This window comes from Neofelis nebulosa, chromosome 5 (assembly GCF_028018385.1).
Source record: "Neofelis nebulosa isolate mNeoNeb1 chromosome 5, mNeoNeb1.pri, whole genome shotgun sequence".
NCBI classification, from domain to species: Eukaryota; Metazoa; Chordata; class Mammalia; order Carnivora; family Felidae; genus Neofelis; species Neofelis nebulosa.
Window position 1 is genome coordinate 159,165,128 of NC_080786.1, and position 19,979 is coordinate 159,185,106.

The 19,979-nt window shown below is 52.2% G+C and overlaps 1 protein-coding gene across 11 annotated transcripts in view; it reads left to right on the forward strand.

Annotated features, from left to right (window-relative positions):
* PCNT (pericentrin) overlaps window positions 1-19,979 on the forward strand; it is a 137,404-nt gene that overhangs the window by 26,076 nt on the left and 91,349 nt on the right. For 10 of the 11 annotated variants that reach the window (XR_009262421.1, XM_058732326.1, XM_058732329.1 and 7 more), the window contains exons 4-14: window positions 74-151; window positions 461-571; window positions 1,884-2,139; window positions 4,310-4,365; window positions 5,502-5,676; window positions 6,620-6,756; window positions 7,919-8,030; window positions 9,573-9,828; window positions 10,461-10,530; window positions 14,166-14,298; window positions 15,376-15,593. Coding sequence is in view for 10 of the 11 variants with exons in the window: in XM_058732326.1 (XP_058588309.1) it covers window positions 74-151; window positions 461-571; window positions 1,884-2,139; window positions 4,310-4,365; window positions 5,502-5,676; window positions 6,620-6,756; window positions 7,919-8,030; window positions 9,573-9,828; window positions 10,461-10,530; window positions 14,166-14,298; window positions 15,376-15,593 (1,602 nt within the window). In the remaining variant the exon portion in view is untranslated. The remainder of the gene's footprint in view (window positions 1-73; window positions 152-460; window positions 572-1,883; window positions 2,140-4,309; window positions 4,366-5,501; window positions 5,677-6,619; window positions 6,757-7,918; window positions 8,031-9,572; window positions 9,829-10,460; window positions 10,531-14,165; window positions 14,299-15,375; window positions 15,594-19,979) is intronic. The other variant, XM_058732325.1, reaches the window with a different exon arrangement.

Consider the following 19,979-nt stretch of genomic DNA (forward strand, 5'->3'; position numbering starts at 1 on the left):
AAACATTTTCATTACCCTGAAAGGAACCTGCCATACTCACTGGCAGTCATTCCCCTTTCCTCTCTCCTTCCAGGCCCTGGCACCCACCAGTCAGCATTCCGTCCCTGTGGATTTGCCTGTTCTGGACATTGCATATTCACAGAACCACACAGTACGTGTCTGGCATCCTGCACCGAGTATATCTTGAGGTTATCAGTGTCATAGCACGTGCCTGTGGGTCTTTCCTTTTTGTGGCTGACTGGAACCCCTTTGAATGGCTTTGCCACACCTTGTTTCTGTATTCACCTGTCAGTGGACACGTGGGTTGCTTCCTCCTTCTGGTGATTGTGACCAGTGAACACTCCTGGACCAGTTTTTGTGCACACATGTTCTCTGTTCCCTCTGGGATGTCGTAATTGTTCCTAGTGACTGTTTTCTTGTGTGAATTCTCTGGGTCACATCCTTCGCTTTCCTTCTTCAGGAACGTGAACAAGAACGTATACTAGAAATTGCAGAACGGATGAGAAGACCGGAGGATGAGGTTGGCACACAGCAACCGGCGGAGATGTGGCAGGTCCAGCTGCAGACCCAGGTGACCCGGGATGCTTGGGCCCCCATCCAGGTGCTCGGGCATGGCTGGTCCCTGCACACTCACCCTGTGTCTTACACTCGTGGGTTTTGGGGTCTGGGAGGGTCGCAGGAAGGAGAGGTTTGTCACAAAGCGGACAGATGTGTGTGGCAGCCTTGTTTTGTGTGGGGCCGTCGGCAGGACAGGTGGACACGCAAGGATACTCGGGGGCAGTGTGTCTGGCCAGGTGCTGCTCACCGCACAGCCGGATGTTTCCCCATCAGCCATGCTCCCACTCATTAAACTCAGGCAGTGCCACCGCCATGAGCAAGGCCATCCTGAAGGCACATCTGACTCCCCTGGTGCCTGCCACCTACGGGGAGCATGGGGTGCTGTGGACATGCTCGTGTGGAGGGAGGGCTGTGTGCATCCCTGTCGCTCACTGTGGCCTTGCTGTCCTGCAGGACGTCCCTGCCGGCCTCTTGGGAGATGTGTTCTCTTGCCATGATTTCTGTTATTGCTCTCCTTTATTCATTTTCTTTCTATGTGCTTCTGGGTGTCCCTTAAGTGCCTAGTTCTAAGTATGTTTTTCTGTTGTTTGTGTTAATTGGGAATAAAGTATGCTCCCCGGAACCCTGGCCTTCTTCCACTTTCCCCCAAGGCAGTGGAAGGAGAAACAGATTCTGCACATCTTAGCCAGGCACAGAAGTGTGCCCACCTTCCAGAGCAGCGAAGTACAGAGCTCACTCTGTCTCTGGTCTGGACCTGGGGTTCCTGTTGGTGTCGTTAACTTGGCCGCTTCTGGGCACTCTTTGGCCTCACGTTTTGCCCTCATTGTCAGTGACTGTCCAGAGCTTCCCACTGTCCATATTCTGGTTGTCATTCCCATGTTTCTGACGAGGGGCTTGCAGTCTCTGGAACGGCTGCTCACCTGTCTCCAGCCAGCAGGACAGGCCTGTGGGCTGGGGAGTCTGCCTGGAAGGAGCTTGGGGGCCAGCCTTTGTGGCCTGGGAGCTCAAGGAGGACACCACCGCAGGGCTGTGGTTTAGGTGGAGGGAGAGGACACGTGGGCCGGAGGGGCTTCCGGATAGGATCGGGTGGGTGGTTTTAGGCGGTTGGGGAGCTGCTGGGCGGTGCCAGGGCTGCCAGAGGGCGGCCGGGACAACTGAGGTCCCGTGGGGGGCCGAGCTGGTGTGCCGTCCCTTGAGTGTGAGCTCTCGTGGAGCAGGTGCAAGCAGCACGTGGTGGTGGGGTGCCGCTGCGGCATCCTTGCGGGCGCGCGTGAGCCGTGTACCAGATTCCACCTGCAGCCCAGAAACCCCTCTCTCTCCTGCAGCCGGTGCCCTCCCTGGAGCTGGAGGCGTTGCGCCTGAGTCTCAGCAACATGCACACAGCGCAGCTGGAGCTGACGCAGGCCAACCTCCAGAAGGAGAAGGAGACGGCGCTGACGGAGCTGCGGGCCATGCTCAACGGCCGGCACGCCCAGGAGCTGGCCCTGCTGCGGAGCAGACAGCAGCAGGAGCTGGGGCTTGTGCGGGAGCAGCACGCGAGGGAGCAGGAGGCGGCGGTGCTGCGGTACAGCCGCGAGACCGGTACGGGTGGGCAGGTGTGCGGGGGCTTCACCGCCACGCGTCTGCTTCGGGTGGGGGGGGGGGGGGGGATGTGGGTGACCCCGTAGGAGTGTCTCCCGGGAGTAGTGTTGACGTGCGAAGTGCGGGGCGCGCTGGCCGCCGTCCAGCACCTGGGTGGGGCCGCGTGCATCCTGCTCTGTGGGGACCCTGTTGTCCCCTCACCTTGCATCCGCTTCTCCCGCGGGCTCGTGGCAGGTTTGGAAGCCACGCTGTTGGAGGTGACCTGCTCGTGTGCCGGAAGTGTCCGTGTCCACCTCTCATGGGACTGTGTCTGTGGCTGAGCTTTGTCGACTGACTCAGGGGCTTCTGGACGTGTCCCCCAGGCTGCGCACTCTGTGCCCAGTGGGGCCATGTCGCTCCTGGTGGACAGCTTAGGCACCTTTTCATTTGGTGATTCTCTGGCCTAGTCTGATCTCTTTGTTTACATCTGAGGCATACTTGTATGTTTTAATGTTTCTTTTGTACACTTTTTGTCAATCACTACTTTTTGTAAACATCAGTTTTACTTGTTTTTCATTTTTTTAAAGATAAAAAACTTCTATTCACATATATAGATATGCCACTTATATATAAATACCGCCTTATTTCCAATTGGTATATGATAAGAGGACGTTTTTTACAAATTTTCAAGTTTTTTTTAAATTCGGTCAGTAGATGTAAATAACTAATAAGTTTTAGCAGGATATGTAGTTTTAATTGTTTAAATCTGACTATAACACGTTGGTGCTTTTAATAATGATTAAATATAAGCATCAGTTTTTTAACAACAGCTTGATTGTGCTATAATTCACACACCATACAATTCTACCATTCAGGGTGTGCATCTCAGAGTCGCGCACACATCCCCACAATCTAAGGTTACAAATTGATCCCCCAGAAATAAACTCTTGCCCATGAGCAGTCACCCCGTTTCCCTGCTTATCTGCCTATTTGTTGAGTTTTTCATTGGAAAAACGAAAGCGGTGTGCGTGGCCCTGGATGTGTTGAAAGTCTTCCTCTTCTCTGCACCCCACCCCCCAACCCCCACCTCCAAGAGGAAGCCCGTCTTCTCAGGTTCCAGGGTTACTGTCCTGTTTCCTCATGTGGGTTCAAGCAAACATAAATAAGTAGTTTGATGTTTTCCTGTTTTTGCTCATTTTTAATTTAAGTTTATTTATTTATTTTGAGAGAACGGGCACACATGAGTGGGGGGGAGGGTGGTGCAGAGAGAGAGGGAGAGAGAATCCCAGGCAGGCTCCATGCCAGTGCAGAGCCTGACTCCGGGTTTTAACCCACGAACCATGGGATCATGACCTGAGCTGAAACCAAGAGTCAGACGCTTAACTGCCAGCCCCCAGGCACCCAATTTCCTCATTTTTTAAAAGTGCAAAACACGCTTTGGCTTAGGTCTCTTTCTGAGCCATATACTCTGTGCTCACCTCTGGTAACAAGACCACAGAGGGCCCACACTTGCCCTCTGCTCCGTGAGGCTCTGCCATCATGGGCTGGGCCCCCGTGACCTTCCCTCAGAGGCAGTGTCTGGCTCTTCGCTTGAGTTCTGGGCTTGCTCAGACCACCCTCACCTTGCTCGTGCACCGTTGACTGGCACCAGCTCCACCTTGGCTCGTTCCTGTGTCTCTTTCCAGGGCCCACACGTCCAGGTGTGTGTGCACCTCCCAGTCTATGCCGTGCCATGCCCGCAGGTCCCGCCTTTTCCCTCCCCTGCACCCTCAGCACTGGTACCTCTTTTCTTGTGCTTCTTCCCTCTCGGCTTGGGACCTGCTGGGTCCCAGAAGGTCTTTACCTGTCTGTCTGCCAGTGCCTTGCCTGGAGTCTGGCACGGGGGGAGCCTGAATGACAGGCCTAGGTGTGTGGGGGCCCGGGGTGGGGCAGACAGACCAGAGCGTGAGCCCCTGCGGCCCCAGAGCCAGCTTGTGTCGGGCTGTCAGTCTGGCTGGAAGGCTCTGTCCGGATGTAGGCATGAGTATCATTTGTTAGTTAAACCATACATCGAGTTCTTACTCCCCCACAGACACGTACCCTGTTGTCCTGTTAGTGTCGGTGAGCCTTCCTGGGGAGCAGCCCTCTCACCTCCTGAGTGAGCAGACTGGGGGCAACTTCGATCTGATCTGCTTTTCTGTTTTTCTTGCAGCTGAGCTGAAGGAGAAGTTACAGTCAGAAATGGAGAAAAACGTGCGGATGATAGAGGTAGACGTCGTTAGAAATGTCACTCTGTGTCTGCAGGGTTTCCCTTTTGTCCTCTATCCCGGTGGCTTGCCCTCACCTCACCTCCGGGCTCCCCCCAGGAAAGCCCCTCACCTGATTCAGACAAAATCCAGTCAGAGCTTTAATTGAATGTGCTGGTGGAGAATGCATTGCTTTTTGAGTTACAGCCAAAGCATTCTTCTACTTGTACAGTTTGAGTTGGTGGGCACAGCTTATTGGGAGTTTTGTGTGTACTTGTTCTGTAGTGTGAAGCTCCTGCACCCCCAAGTCTGGTTCCCAAGGGGCCCCTATGGCCTGGCCTTCGCTCTGCTTTGGGACTGACAGATGTTCCCTGCAGGGAGGCACACTGTGACAACTGAGTCTAACGTGTGTGTGAAGCATGCAGGTTCTGGGTGCTTTGTTGGGGGGGCGGGGTGGAGGTGGGGTGCACGGAGTGCAGCGAGGCTGGGCAGCAGTGGGCCCTGAGTGCTGTGCTGACTATCCCAGCTTGTCCTGCGATTGTCCTCCCCGGAGGAAAGAGTTCTGTTTTAGGGTGTCACGGGAGTCTCTCACTGGAGCTTTTGATTCTGATGATGGGGCCTTTTTCAAGGCTATATGTGTAGAAGGGCCTTCGATATCGGTGATGGCAGAGGAAGTGGCTGGTGAGGTTGGAGGATGTGGGGGGCGTTGGTGACGGTAGGGGACATGTGTGACATCGGGCATGTGGGTGTTTATGTCCTGTCTGTTCTGCTCAGGCTGTTGGTGGAGGCTTGTCCCAGGTTGAAGGTTTGTGCCCCAGCTCCCCACCTGTCTAAGCTGGACAGTGAGGACTCATTTCTTAGGGCATTTGGGACAGAGCCAGCCCCCAGAAGAGGTCAGGTGATGTAGCATCCTGGGTCTTTCGTGGGGGACAGTGCGTGAATCGTTGAGTGTAACCTCCGCCCCTGCTTTGTTTCTAGGCAGGCGATCCTTGCTGTCTCTGTGCCTGTCCCTTTAAGGGGGGACCATCCAGGTTCCTGTGCTGATAGTTGTATCTGGGCGCGGCGACTGCCCACACCTGGTTTTCGAATGTAATTTGAATTTTTTGCCACAGATCATCAACTGTTGGCCCATAGTCATCTTCTTTCCTTTTGGGTTAGACCCTGAAGCAAGACTGGGAATCCGAGAGAGGTTTATGCCTGGAAAACCTACGCAGAGAATTGTCTGCAAAGCATCGATTGGAGTTGGAGAATTTACAAGACCAGTTTAAGAAAGAATTGGCAGAACAGAAAGCTGAATTGGAGAAGATTTTTCAAGCCAAAAATCAGGCTGAAAGTGAGTTTCTAATTAAAATGAGCAAGTTTGAAGAGGGGACTGAATGCTCCCGTGGAATGTAGAACAGAAGTCACGCGCTGTGACAGCCTTGAACAGGGCAGAGCGCCCTGCCTGCTGGCGCCAGAGTCACCCGCGGTGGTGGTGACAGGCGTGACAGGTGTGGGCCAGCTGGGCTGCTTGGGCTCAGCCTTGGAGGCTCTCTTCGTTGACCACAGACTTCTCCAGCTCCCTAACCTCTCCTGAAAACTTTATTTTAGAGATGTTTGTCCTTGTTCCATTGTTAAATTGCCCTAAGAAAACTAATACTGTGATTGTTTACCTTTTATCCCGGTCACCTGGTGCTGCTGCTGGAGAGGAGCTGGTGCCTGCCTGGGCTGCCACGCCCCTCCCTGATGCTCCCTGACCCTCCCTCATCCTCCCTCATCCTCCCTGACCCTCCCTCATCCTCCCTGACCCTCCCTGACCCTCCCTCATCCTCCCTGACCCTCCCTCATCCTCCCTGACCCTCCCTGACCCTCCCTCATCCTCTCTGACCCTCCTTCATCCTCCCTGACCCTCCCTCATCCTCCCTGACCCTCCCTCGGCATCCCTCATCCTCCCTGACCCTCCCTCATCCTCCCTGACCCTCCCTCATCATCCCTCATCCTCCCTGACCCTCCCTCATCCTCCCTGACCCTCCCTCATCCTCTCTGACCCTCCTTCATCCTCCCTGACCCTCCTTCATTCTCCCTGACCCTCCCTCATCATCCCTCATCCTCCCTGGCCCTCCCTCATCCTCTCTGACCCTCCCTCATCCTCCCTCATCCTCCCTGACCCTCCCTCATCCTCCCTGGCCCTCCTGCACCCCTGCGGACAGTGGGGTCTGGAGGGACGGAGGGCTGGGGTGGCTGTGCTCCTGTGCTGTTGAGAACGCCACACCCTGAGTGCGGTGTCCTCTCCCCAGTTGCGCTGAGGACTCTGGAGGCTCAGCATGACACAGACATGAGGAAGCTGCGCGAAGACCTGCAGTCTGAGCGCTGCCGGCACTTAGAGGACCTGGAGCTGAGACTCCGCGACCAGGAGATGGAAAAGCAGCGGGAGGTGGGCAGGGGCGCCCTTGTTTCTACTACTTGGCAAGGGAGGGGGTTTTAGGAGATTTTGGGTGGGCTTGTTTCCGTTTCTGTCATTTGCTGAAACTTAAGTACTGAATGTAAAGAGATGCGCAGTACTTAGCAGATACAAAAGTAGTGGTAACGGTTTGTGAGGCTGATTTGACAGTTTTGCCCAGTGTCGCACACGTAGAATCCATGTTCTGTACCAGGGGCTCTGGGGCCCCCACTCCAGGCACTAGGAGTCTCAGGCCACATTCTCCGACCATAACTCCAGATAGACAAGGAAGTCCTTAGAAGACTTAACGAGGAACTTCTCTGCTGCTTCTGTATTCAGAGCTCTTTCCCTGTGGAACACCACATACCCACAGTAGGAGGTGTGGCCAGATCCTCCTCAGGTACCCGAGGGCTTCTGTCCAAGAAGTCAGGAGGTGGAGTCTGTTTCTGCCTGTGCCTGCGTTTCAGATGAGAAGAGGAAGTTGTGAGAATGGCTTTCACACCTGCCCCAGCAGCCTTTCCCCATCACCTCCCTGCTGATTATTCTCCTTTGCTGAAGGGTGCCTTCTGTCCTGTCCCCACATGAGAAACGGCTGGCGGGGCCTCAGTGCCACCGCAGGCCGGAGCTTCCATGTCCCATGTCCCTCAGCCCTGCAGTCGTGCTCCCCACTTGGTCCCCACTTCGGCCTCACCACGAGCCCCTTACGAGCCCCACGAGATGGTGGTTGCTGCTCTCAGCTCTGTGGATGCGGGGTGGGCTGGCTCCGTTCACCCCTGCAGAGACCCTTTCTGGGAAGGTTGACTGAAAAATGCAGAGAAACTCCCAACATACCGCAGGAGGGCTGAGGGAGGGCCTCTGGGGCGGACAACAGGGGGACCCTGGGAGGCCGGCAGTGCTGGCTGGTGCTGACTGGCAGTCTCCCCTGACAAGTTAGAGGATGCGTGTTTGGGACGACAGAGAAAGTTCCTGTCCTCGCAAGACTATAGTCGGGTACAGGCGTGTTATAAAATGAGCTGTAGTTTTTCTCTGGTGCCACTGTCGCCGGTTTTTGCTTGGCTGTAGCTTTAGGAGTTCACCTTGTTGCCCCCGGTGCTGGGCACAGACCTCCTGGGGATTGGCACTGGACGGTGCCTCACACTGTCGCTTCCTTTTCCAGGTAGAGAGCCTCCGAGCATCCTACGAAGAGCTGAAGGCTCAGTCACAAGAGGAAATTCGGCGCCTGTGGTCCCAGCTGGAGTCCATGAGGCCCGACAGACAGGACCTGACTGGTGAGGACTTTCATGTTGGAAGCTGAGATCCTCAGACACTACAGCTATGTGTTTTTAGTTGTTCAAGCTCCAAACTGGGACCTAAGAATAGCGAGCGCAAAAGGAACAATCTTGTAAACTTCCTTGAAGATTGATCTGTATGGTTTTAAGGTGAAAACTTGAGGGGCTTGGTTTCATCCTTAAACAAGTTGATTGAGTAGCGGCTACAGAACCATGCGTCTTTCCTCACGTTAACGTGAGGCACCTCTCAGGTGTAAGATAGATAAAGCTTATGGTGGGGCTGGCGTTTGCCTGTTATCCGTGTTTGGGTGCCGAAGAAATGCCGTTGTCGGCGGGCCCTTGGGGGTACAGGTGTGCCTTGCCGCGCACCGCCTCAACCCTGGGAGCTCACTTGGGGCAACCGCTGTCAGGCTTCTGTGGCCCTGAGGGTGACGCCCCGGTCTGAGGGCCTAGCAGACCCACTGTGAGACCTACTGTAAGAGGAGTCCCTGCTGGCTGGCGTTACCTTCGGCAGGGGGAGGTCTGGACACACGGGCGTTTCTGCTGGTCTCTAGACAAAGCCTTTTTAGTCCGGTGGTCACCCTTGCAGGGTTGTAAGGAAGGCCCAGAAACGTGTGCGGTGGATGAGGCCTTGCTGGCACCCCGCAGCCCCCTGCCCTCTGCTGTCCGCCAGCACCTTGTCTTTCCCACCATCCTGTTTGTCGATGGTGGCAGCGGGTGGGGTTCATGGCTCTCCTGCAGGTGGACTGTGGGTGTGAGTTCCTGCACGGTTCAGCTCTCAAGTGATCTGTGGGGGAGCCTCGCCCTGGCCTCCAAGGGTCCTTATGGGGATGTTTGCTTTGAAACTTCTGGGTAGTGATCGGTTTACGTCCACATTACTTCAAGGCTAATTAATCATTACTTGTTAACCAGCCACCTGACAGTATTCTCTTGCTGAAAATAGTGGTGGTTGTAAGTTCTCTTGAGGTCAGTGTGTGTCACTGTACTGTTGCTCTTAACAGATTCTGGCAGACTTAGTGGCTTAAAGCCACACACGTTTATTAGCTGGCAGATGTTCTGTAGATTGGAAGTCTGAGATGGTGTGGCTGGGTTTTCTGCCCAGGATCACCTGTAGCCAGAATCAACGTGTTGGCCGGGCCTTGACCTGGCTCACTGAGGCTGACAGAATTGAGTCCCTGTGGTTGTAGGGCTGAGGTCTTGTTTCCTTGCTGGCTGTTGGCTGGAGCTCTCAGCTCCTCGAGGCTGCCCACAGTGCGGCCCCTTCACACTCAGAGACCCCAGCAGCACACGGAGTGCCTCTCTCGCACTTCCAGTCTCTCTGAGGCCTTCAGCACCAGCCTTAGAAAGCACTTTGCTTTGGGGGGGCGGGAATGGGATCCTTCCTGCATGAGGCACCCCCCCAGTGTAAGCCACGGAGGGTTCCTGCTTCACCTTCATGGTGCCAGGACCAGGGCCCTTTCTGGAGTTGAGGGTCTGCAGTGTCTCCTGACGTTTCCTTCGTGTTTGATCCGAAGGTGATCTCATCATTCCTTCCCATTAAAGAGTTACCCGACCAGCTCCTGGCCCACGCGCCTCACGTGGAAGGACTGGGGCACCTAAAGCAAGACTTCCAGCAGCAGCAGCAGCAGCAGCAGCAGCGAGAGAAAACCGAGCATGAGTCTGAGCTGGAGCAGTTGAGGGTTTATTTTGAGCAGAAATTAAAGGATGCTGAGAAGAGTTACCAAGAAGACCTGATTCTGTTACAGCAGCGGCTGCAGGAGGCGAATGAAGAGTCTTTTCTGGAATCTGTGGACATCAGGTAAATAAGTGATTTTCATCCTAAAGGTGTTTTTTGTTTGTTTTGTTTTTTAAAAGCTTTTTTAAAAAAAATGTTTAGAGAGCAAGAGCAAGCATGCATGCACACGCGCGAGCAGGGGAGGGGCAGAAGGAGAAAGAATCCCAAGCAGGCTCCGTGCCACCAGTGCAGAGCCCTACGTGGGGCTAGATCCCAGGAGCCATGACATCATGACCTGAGCTGAAATCAAGAGTTGGACGCTTAACTGACTGAGCCACCCAGACGACGCTTAAAGGTGTTTTTGAAACATGGGAGCCTTGAGCTGAATTGAAATCTAGTTTTATTTGTGATTTTAGGTCAGTGGAGACTTGTATTTTAGAAACACATTTATGTTTGGGCCTCAGAACAGGGGAGTAGTAAGGCTAGGAGCAGAGCGTGGCCTGAGCACCCCGGGTCTCTTCTGCTCCAACACTTGGCTCCCGTCATATGGTCGTGCAGTCACGCAGAAATGCCTCACTCAGCCATGGGCTCCTGTCGTTGATGGGAAGTAGGGGAAGTAGGCTCCTGGTGAGGGAGCAGTGAGGGAGGGAGCAGAGCTCCGGAGGAGAAAGGGCACATGCGGCGATTTCAAAACACCTTTTCTCTCATTCATCCAGTGCGTTTTTAGAAGAGAGGTCTGAAAAACGAAGGAGAGAGCACGTTGATGGACCCAGCCTTCAACCTGAGGTGATCTCTGTTCTTTCCTTAATTGAGGGGAAGTGGACATGTAACATTAGTTTCAGGTACACAAGGTAGAGAGTTGACATTTGTGTGATTGAAAGTGATCACGGCAGTGAGCCCACTTAACATCTGTCAGCACACAGGCCTGCAAAGTCTCTTTCTCTTGTGATGAGGACTTTTAAGATCACTCTTAGCAGCTTTCAAATGCACAGTATCGCATTTGTAACTGTAGTCCCCAAGCTGTGGGTGACCTCCCCAGGACTTGTTCATTTTGTAACTGGAAGTTCGTACATTCTGATCTTTCACCCATTTCCCACTCCCAGCCCTGGCTACCATCAGTCTGTTCTCTGTGTCTGTGAGCTCCGTTTTAAGTGATATTTGTCCTTCTCTGACTGACTTATTTTGCTTAGCATTAGACCCTCAAGGTCCATCCATGTTGTCACAAATGGCAAGATCTCCTTTTTTATGGCCGACCAGTGTTCCATTGTGTGTATATACACACACCGTGTCTTCTGTATCCATTCATCAGTCCGTGGACACTTGAGTTGTGAGCACTTGAGATGTGGCCAGTGTGGCCTTCCTGTCACCCGAGGTTCCTTTTTATTTGATGGTGATGGCTTGAGGTGTCGGTAGTCTGGGTCTCGTGGCTGTTATCCTGGGCAGATGGCATACCGTCACAGAGCACGGTGGCCTTGTGCAGGTGCACTCTGCCCCAGTGAGCAGTGGCTTCAGTGTGAGCGTCTGTTGTTCTCATTCAGGGTGTGTCTTGCTCACCTCAGGTAGCTGGAACAAATACCGTGGACCGGGTGGTCACACAGCAGAAATGGATCATCTTAGTCTGGAGGCTGGAAGTTGGAGGTCAGGGATGGTTTCTTCTGAGGCCTGTCTTCTTGGCTTGCGGGCAGCAGCCTCTTCACGTGCTTTCTCTGTGCACACGCGCCCCTGTGTCTCTGTTTCCAAGCAGTCCCCTTCTGAGATGCTGGGCCTATTGTAACAGGATGCTCCTAGTTTCCCATTGCTTGTGTTCTTTTCTAGAACTCTGTGTCCATGTGATGATTTCCTGGGACGGGAGTGCCGTGTCCTGGGGGCTCCCTCCCACTTCCTCGTGTGTCCTGCGGGGCGTGGTGTGGCTGCCGCAGCAGACCCCTCGTGCCCAGCACAACAGCACCTCCTGGCCGGATGCGGCCCGTTGTCCTTGTCCACTGCGCTGTCCCACCCTCTGGGCCCCCTGTGCACTTCCATCATGGGACTAGTTGGGTGGTCCATGCTGCATGGGGGGCGGCTGTGTGTCTGTAGTACCTGTGCCCTCAGTGGAGACTCGAGGGAACATGAGGACAACCCCTGAGAACTTGTTTCCTTCGGCTGTGTGATTGGTTGGTGTGACATCTGGAACGTTCTCTGTCCTCTGGCCCCAGCGCTGTGGAGAACTGCCCGACCTGCTGATTCCCCCTTTGTGTGCTGCCCGTGCCTCCAGCAGCTCCGGGGTCCCCTATATGTTCCCTGGAGTTCTGAGACGGCAGTTCATGCATGTCCCCCCCACTTCGTGCTGGGAATGGGGAGGGCTCCGTGTCCGAGACCCGCTCCCTGCACTCCGGGAAGTCTGCTGCTGTTCTGTTCGTCACCACTCTTCAGTGTCCTGTGCTCTCTTGGCAGCTCCTGTGGATGAAGCCACCGGTTTTCTTATATTTGTTAAATTTTTCCGTTAAATTTCCTATTTGCATTGCATTTTTAATTTCTGGGGTTTCTGCTTCCTTTCTCTGTTGTGTCCGTGCCATGGGGCCAGAGTCTCTCTCACCTGTCTGAAGACCATTGGCATTGAAGGGTTTCTTGTGTCTCCCGTGTGTCCCTGCTTTGTCTCCATCCATCTGGGTCTCTGTGAGGACCTAGGTTTCTCCTGTGTTGGTTCGGGACCCATAGCCATGTCTTCATGGGAAGCGTGGGGCATCGTTGGTCTCGAGGAGCTCTGACTGGCGGCACAGCTGCTCCTGGGGTCCTGCCTTGGGTGGCCAGGTCCCCTGTCCCTAGGCCCTGCCTCCTGGCCCGTGTGTGCACCCTGGGGCGTGCAGCCCCTTTGCCTCCTGGGCCCTAGACTTGCCGCGGGCACTGATTTCTGTCTTCCAAGGTTGGTCAGCTTTGGTTCATTACCTCTTCCTGTTTCTTCTCCTCGTAGGCTTATAAGTTAAACTTTTCCCGTCATCATAGCCATGTTGCAGGAAGGAGAGAAGATAAGAATGATGGGATGTATGTGTGTGTGTGTGTGAGTGTGTGTGTGCACGCTCGCTTGTTTGTGTGTTTAAAATTTCGACAGGCCACTCCTCAGGGCACCTGGCTGAACTCACGTCAAGCGTGTGGGAGCCCCACTTCCCTCCTGCTGCCCCTGGGCCTTGCCAGAGTGTGTTCCTCACTTATTGACAGCTGGTATCTTTTTTTAGTTTGTGTTTCTTTGGTTTTTAATAAGGTTGAGCTGACCATTCTGTCTCTCTGACGTTCAGTTCACACCTTTGCCCTCGAGGCATTTGTCCTCTCCCCTGTGGTTTGGAGTCCCCCCCTGCTTCCCTCTCGCACTGGGGCTCATGGGCCTGGGTCTGCACTTGTGCGTCCTCCTCGGCCTCCGGCTCTTCGTCCCAGTTCTCAGAGTGTCGCACTATTTCCATGCACCACCTTCTGATTCTTTTAAAGCCTTTTTAGTTTTAGTTTTATCCACCTGGTATTTAGCTGTTGTCCAGCAGGAGGAATAGGCTCTGGGTTTGTTTCCTTTTTCCAAATGGCTAGTCACTCCTTCAGGCCAGACTTGTTAAAACACAACCTTTTGTGTGCTTACAGTTGTTCCAGGGGCACAAGTCTGTTTCTGGACTGGATTCTTGCTGTCAGTCAGTGGTTCATTCCTATAACAATGTAGGAATTTAAGTCTTGCTTTTAAAGATAACTTGAGTTTACTGTGAACTTGAAGTGTAGATTGATGTGACTCCTCTGTGATATCTTAGGAAGATGGATTTACTATTTTTAGGGGAACAGGAAACAACAGTATCTGCACTGAGCCCTTCTTTCCTCCCTTCTAGAGGATGCTTGGGTTGGGCCTCTTGTCAGGGGTGCTCACAGCAGCGACCAGAGACCCTTTCCTTGGGGCAGGTCCATGTCCCAAGCAGGCAGCACGTGTCTGGCTTCAGAAGGGGACATGGGGGAGACACGGACTGGGAGGGAAGAGACGCGGGAGTAAATAGGCTGGGGATATCCCAGAGCCCCCACAGTGGAACAGGGTGCCTTTGGTAAAGGCTGAGGCCCTGGCTTTGGGAGGGGGTCTGGTCATCAGGGTCTGCCTGCAGCTCCAGAAAAGTTCTGGTCAGGCTCCCAGGAACGGCCTGCTTGGCGTCCCTGCAGCTGGGGCTCTGCATTGGCTTCAGTGAGCACAGCCCGGGAGGGAGGAGGGCTCGCCAGTCCGTGGTACGTGCCCGTGTCCTCAGGTCCCATCTCCCTATGAGTCACCTGGCCCCCCTGGAGGTGAGATGCTAGGGATGGGGGGGGATGGTGTGAACATGCACGTCCCGGCGAGTTCCCTGGGAGGCAGTGATTAGGTGACGAGCAGAGAGGTCTCTTGTAACATTTCCTTTGTGATATTTTTTTTTCCTGATTTGCACACACAGTTAGAAGCAGCCCACTGGCGCCAACTAGCAGCATTGAAGTCTTCCCTGGAAGGCCAGCAGGAGGTGGACCTCGCAGGGCCGCAGGTGATGGAAGGGGAGCAGCATGCAGGGTTCTCAGAAGGCCCTGATGAAGGTGCGTGTACTTCCCTGCTGCCTGTGCTGGCGGCTGTCTGGCCCACAGGGAACGGTCTGGGGGAAGGTTGTGGGTTCTCTGGACACGCCCACCCTGTGCTCTGCAGGTCCTCCCTGGTAGTGTCCTCAGAGTTAAGGGGCCGGGCTTGGGGCGTGTCAGGAGAGGACCTGACTGGGTGCAGCACGAGGGGTCACAGGAGACGGGGGCACACAGGAGGTGGTAGATGGAGAAGCTGTGATCCTCCCAGGGCTTGCAGCAGATGGGGACGGTTAGTGGCCTGGCTGCTTAGGGGAGCAGTGTAAGGCCAGCCCTGGACACGGGTTCCAGGAGGTGCGGGCAGCACAGCCGCTCACTGCTGTAGCCGGGCCAGCCCTGCGGGTGGGCGCGGTTGCCACCCCTTGTCGCCCTGAGGAAGCGAGACAGAGGGTCCCATGCGAGGGTATGGGGGTCAGGTCCCTGTTGGGGTGCTCTGACGTGACCACCTGTTTTAGCCAAGGGCTCCCTTGGAGCTGGTGAGGCAGGCTGAGAGGAGGAGCATGGTCCCGGGAGCAAGGGTTATGCTGTGCTTGGCATCTGCCCCTCACTGTTCTCCTTCCTGTGTAAGATGTCCTTCATGGCCACCACACAGTGCCTTATGGTCACTGGGCAGTGATGGGCACAAACGGAGTGCCTGTGTCCGCTGTTCAGATCATTGTTGAACCCGGGAAGGTAACAAGTCCCAACCTGAACAGCCCAGAAAGGGCCTGGGCTACCAATGGCCCAGAATTACACGTGTCCCCCCCCACTGTGGGGTAACAGTCACCTGATACCCAACTAAAGGGATGGAGTGGGTGGTGAGTGGGTGTGGGTGGCTCAGGACAAGGTGGCAGCTGCAGGCTCGTTTTCTGGGGCTGGGGGCACAGGGGTGCTGTGCTGTGACAGCCCGTGAGCTCCCGACTGGGCTCACCTGGAGGTGGCCACAGTCTGAGTGTCTGTGTTGTCTGAAGTGTTGGAAGATGAGTGTTCTTCTTGTTTGCTGCATGTGATGTCCTCGAGGGTCGTGCCTGACTGTCCTCCCTGCCTTCCCGTCCCTCACAGAACTTGCTCGAGTGCCTCTCCTGTGTGCGCAGGACACAGCCTCGGAGGTAGAGACAGAGGTGGCAGCCAGAGTCTTGAGTTTAGAAGCTGAGCACAAGCTTAAACTCTCATTTCTTCAGTCGGAGCTCAAGGAAGAAATTGATGTCTTAAAACTAGAAAATAGAAATTTACACGAGAGGTTGCGGCATGAAATCCGCCTGAAGGAGGACTTGGAGAGGGTAAGTGTGGATCCAGCCCGCCTCTGCAGTGGCACACTTGTGTGGAGGCCCCCATGAGTCCCGCGGCTCTGTCCCTCCTGCTGCCTGCAGCCGTGTTTGCTCAGCGCCTCCTCACTGTCAGGATGGGGTTCCACCTGGAGCCAGGCCAGGGTTTGACTCCTCGTTCCTCCTTCCCCCTGCTTCTGGGGTTAGGGGACTGTCTGGGCATCCTGAGACCCGGGGCGGGGGTGGGGTGCAGGCTGGTTGGCATGGCCATCTGCGGGCTCTGTGCACCCTGGTCTCCAGTGCTGTTGAGCCCCTGCGCTCTTCCTGCTGTCGGTCGTGCAGCCAGAGAGTGTGCCGTGCGAGTGAGGAGACCCCCGTGCATTGCTCACGCTGGCAGACGGTCCAGCACGCGGCCTCAGCCAGATTCCTAGTAGGCTTGGCTGTGTGTGCTGCTCAGGGGGTGTGGCTCATCCCTGCCTTGGAATAATAGAATCCGTGCGATCAGAGCTTTTTTAAGCCTTTTCCACAGGTGTGCTGACAGCCATATTCCCTCCACTTCACGCTTGTGGCCTGATGCTCTCCCCTGTGTTCTTTCCCGCAGAGGTCTTTTTGGATTTTCATTCTCCATCAAAACTGAATTTCATACGATGTTATTACCTGCACATTTGATCATATGTTCTTCTCTAAAGCAATGGTGAAGACTTGCCTCAAAACAGAACTAAAGATAGAGTTTTATGGAAAGTTGTGTGGGCTTCCCTCAATGGCTTCCGATGTTTAGGTGTTTGTATGTTTCCTGGACCACCATTTTACCTACTTACATCCATTACTGAGAGAGGGGTGTAGAATTATCTATTTTCCCCTTTAATTTTGCCAATCTTTAAGTATTTAAAGGCCTGTTACTACACACATTCACATTTGTGATTTTTTTGTCTTCCTGAAAAAGTTACCTTTTTATCCTTAATGAAGTATCCGTTTTCTCTGTTCTCTGTATTATTCTTTGTAGCCTTGTTTGTATTGCAGTCTACTTTCTCTTTCATCAGTATAGTCATTCCAGCCTTCATTTGCATTTTGTTTGTGTGGCGTACCTTTTCCTGTCCCTTTTATTATTCATCTATTGAGAGTAACTACCTGGACTTGGTGTTGGACCTCCGTAGGTTAAGGGCTCAGTCCCATGAGACTAACCCCACCTCAAAGCCATTTGCAATTATTGGGTTCCCAGGTTACCTACTCACTTCTGTCTGACTTGGCTTCAAAGTCTGAATACTCCCAAACACACCCACCTTCCCCTTTCAGGCTCCTGGAAGTCAGGGAGACAGTTTACTGTTAGCAGTTTACTACGAAGGATGCCAGCTGAAGCAACCAAATGGAAGAGAGGCATAGGCTAAGGTGGGGGTGATATGCAGCTGCCGGGCCCTCTCCAGGCGTGTCACTGTTCAGTGCCTCCACACGCTCACCCACCGACCCTTTAGGGGGTTTTATGGAAGCTGCGTTACATAATGTGGTTGATTAAATCGTTGGCCGTCGGTGATTCAACTCTCACCTCCAACCCTCTTCGCTCTATGGAGGTTTAAGGGTGTGGGGCTGAAAGTTCCAGCCCTCTCTAATCATGCTTGATTTTTCCGGGGACCGGCTCCCATGCTGAAGCCACCCAGAGATCCCCAGACACCTACTATCTCATTAGCATGCAAGAGACTCTCTTTTTCCAGGGATTCCAAGGGTTTTCACAGCTGTGTGTCAGGAACTGGGCACAAAGACCACATATTTATTTTTTAATATATTACACATATGCACAGCATATAGTTAAACGTATTTATTTTTATTTTATAATGTTTATATATTTCTGAGAGTAAGACAGGGCACGAGCTGGGAAGGGGCAGAGAGAGGGAGACACAGAATCTGAAGCAGGCTCCAGGCTCTGAGCCGTCTAATTAGATTATTTTTTTAAGTTTATTTCTTTTTATTTTCTTTCTCCTTTTTTTAAATTGAATTTAATTTTTTTAACGTTTATTCATATTTGAGAGACAGAGAGAGACAGAGCATGAGCGGGGAAGGGGCAGAGAGAGGGAGACACAGAATCCGAAGCAGGCTCCAGGCTCTGAGCTGTCAGCACAGAGCCTGATGTGGGGCTCAAACCCACAAACTGTGAGATCATGACCTGAGCCAAAGTTGGACACTCAACCGACGGAGCCACCCAGGCACCCCTATTTATTTCTTTTTAGAGTGAGAGAGAATGAGCAGGGGAGGGGCAGAGAGAGAGAGAGAGAGAGAGAGAGAGAGAGAGAGAGATGAGAATGAGAATCCCAAGCAGGCTCCACATATCAGCGCAGGGCCCAATGTGGGGCTCACACCCAGAAACAGTGAGATCATGACCTGAGCCAATGTGAAGGGTCAGACACTTAACCTACTGAGCCACCTCGGCGCCCCTATAGTTGGATATTTTTAAAACTCCATTCTGACAAACTCTTTAACTTTCATTGGAGTGTTTAGTTTGTTAACATTTTGGTTCATTATTGATCTGGTTTGACTTATGTCTACCATTTTGCTATTAGTTTTCTACAAGGTCCATCTGTTTTTCTTTTTTCTTTTTTTTTTTTTTTTCAACGTTTTTTATTTATTTTTGGGACAGAGAGAGACAGAGCATGAGCGGGGGAGGGGCAGAGAGAGAGGGAGACACAGAATCGGAAACAGGCTCCAGGCTCCGAGCCATCAGCCCAGAGCCCGACGCGGGGCTCGAACTCACAGACCGCAAGATCGTGACCTGGCTGAAGTCGGACGCTTAACCGACTGCGCCACCCAGGCGCCCCCCATCTGTTTTTCTTTATGTTTTCTTTTTTTGTTCCCTCTGTTCCTTCTTTCTTGCCTTTTGGGTTATTTGAATATTTTTAGGATTGATTTGGGGGGGGGGGGGGTGGGGGGAAGCAGAGCCCAGCATGGGGCTTTAATGCACAACCCGGAAAACAAGACCTGAGCTGAGATCAAGAGTCAGAGACTTAACTGACTGAGACACCCAGGCGCCCCTTAGAATTGATTTTTATGTATCTGCTGTGTGCTCAGTGGTTGCTTTCGGGAGTAGAGCATACGTTTTCCTCACGATCTTCTTAGGGTTAACAGTGTACCATTTCAGATCAAATGTGAGAGTCCTGTGAGTGGATAGGTGCATTTATCATGTTTTCTTTGTTTTTTATGCCGTAATTTTTATAGGTGTTACGTCTGTTTGTGTGGGTAAGCTCCACAATGTAAGTTTTGTTTTGAATAGTCATATATACTTGAAGGAAATTAAGAGGAAAAGTAGTCTTACATTTACCATTTACAGTGCTCTTTGTTTCTTCCCGAAGGTCTGAGTTTCCATTTGGTAGCGCTTCCTTTCAGCCTGAAGCATTTCCTTTAAGCATTCTTATTGTGCGGATCTGCTATTCAATAAGTTTTCTTTTACCTTCTTTCTTGAAGATAATTTTTACTGTATCTAGAAGGCAAGGTGACAGGATTTTTTTCAGGATTTAAAGGTGGTGTTACTTCTGACCTTATTTCTCATGAGAAGTCAGTGATCATTCAAATCAATATTTATCTAAATGTAATGTATCATTTCTTTTTAGCTCTTTCAAAGGTTTTTCTCTTTCTGTTTTATTCTCAGTCATTTTACTATGATGTGCTTAGGTGTGATTTTCTTTGGTATTTTTTCTCATGAAATTCTTTTTAAAATTTTTTTTTAATTTTTAAGAGAGCAGTCACAAGCAGGGGAGGGGCAGAGAGAGAGAACGACAGAGGATATGAAGTGGGCTCTGTACTGACAGCAGAGAGACTGATGGGGGCTTGAATTCCCAAATTGTGAGATCATTGACCTGAGCCGAAATTGGATGCTTAACCAACTCAGCCATCCAGGTGCCCCTCTCATGAAATTGTTAAAATCCATGCATAAAATGAATTATGAATATTTGAGAAAAAGAAACCGGCCTCCTAAGAAACATAGTTATCTTGAAAAAACAAAAACAAAAAACTTTAAACTAGATAGACTTTATCTTTTCTTATTTAATGATCACATTACTGAAATGGTGGTCTGTTTTAGTGACTTACAGAAAATTCTATGTATTTGTGTCTTTCTCCTAATTTGAGGAGTTTTTACTGAGTATGTTCTTTAGTTTTTTATTTCTGCTCCATTCTCTCCTTTCCTTCTTGGAACTCCATTTCCATGGGTGTTGTATCTTTCAGTTTCTGAGGTTCTATTTATTTTTTCTGATCTTTTTTCCTTCCTGTTGGTTAAATTCTATCAATCTTCCAGTTCACGGACTATCATTTGTTAGCTCTGATCTGCTTTTAAGTCCACCTAGTGAATTTTTAAATTTCAGATACTGTGCTTTCCAATTCTAGAATTTCTATTTGGTTCTTCTTAAGAGTGTCTTTTAT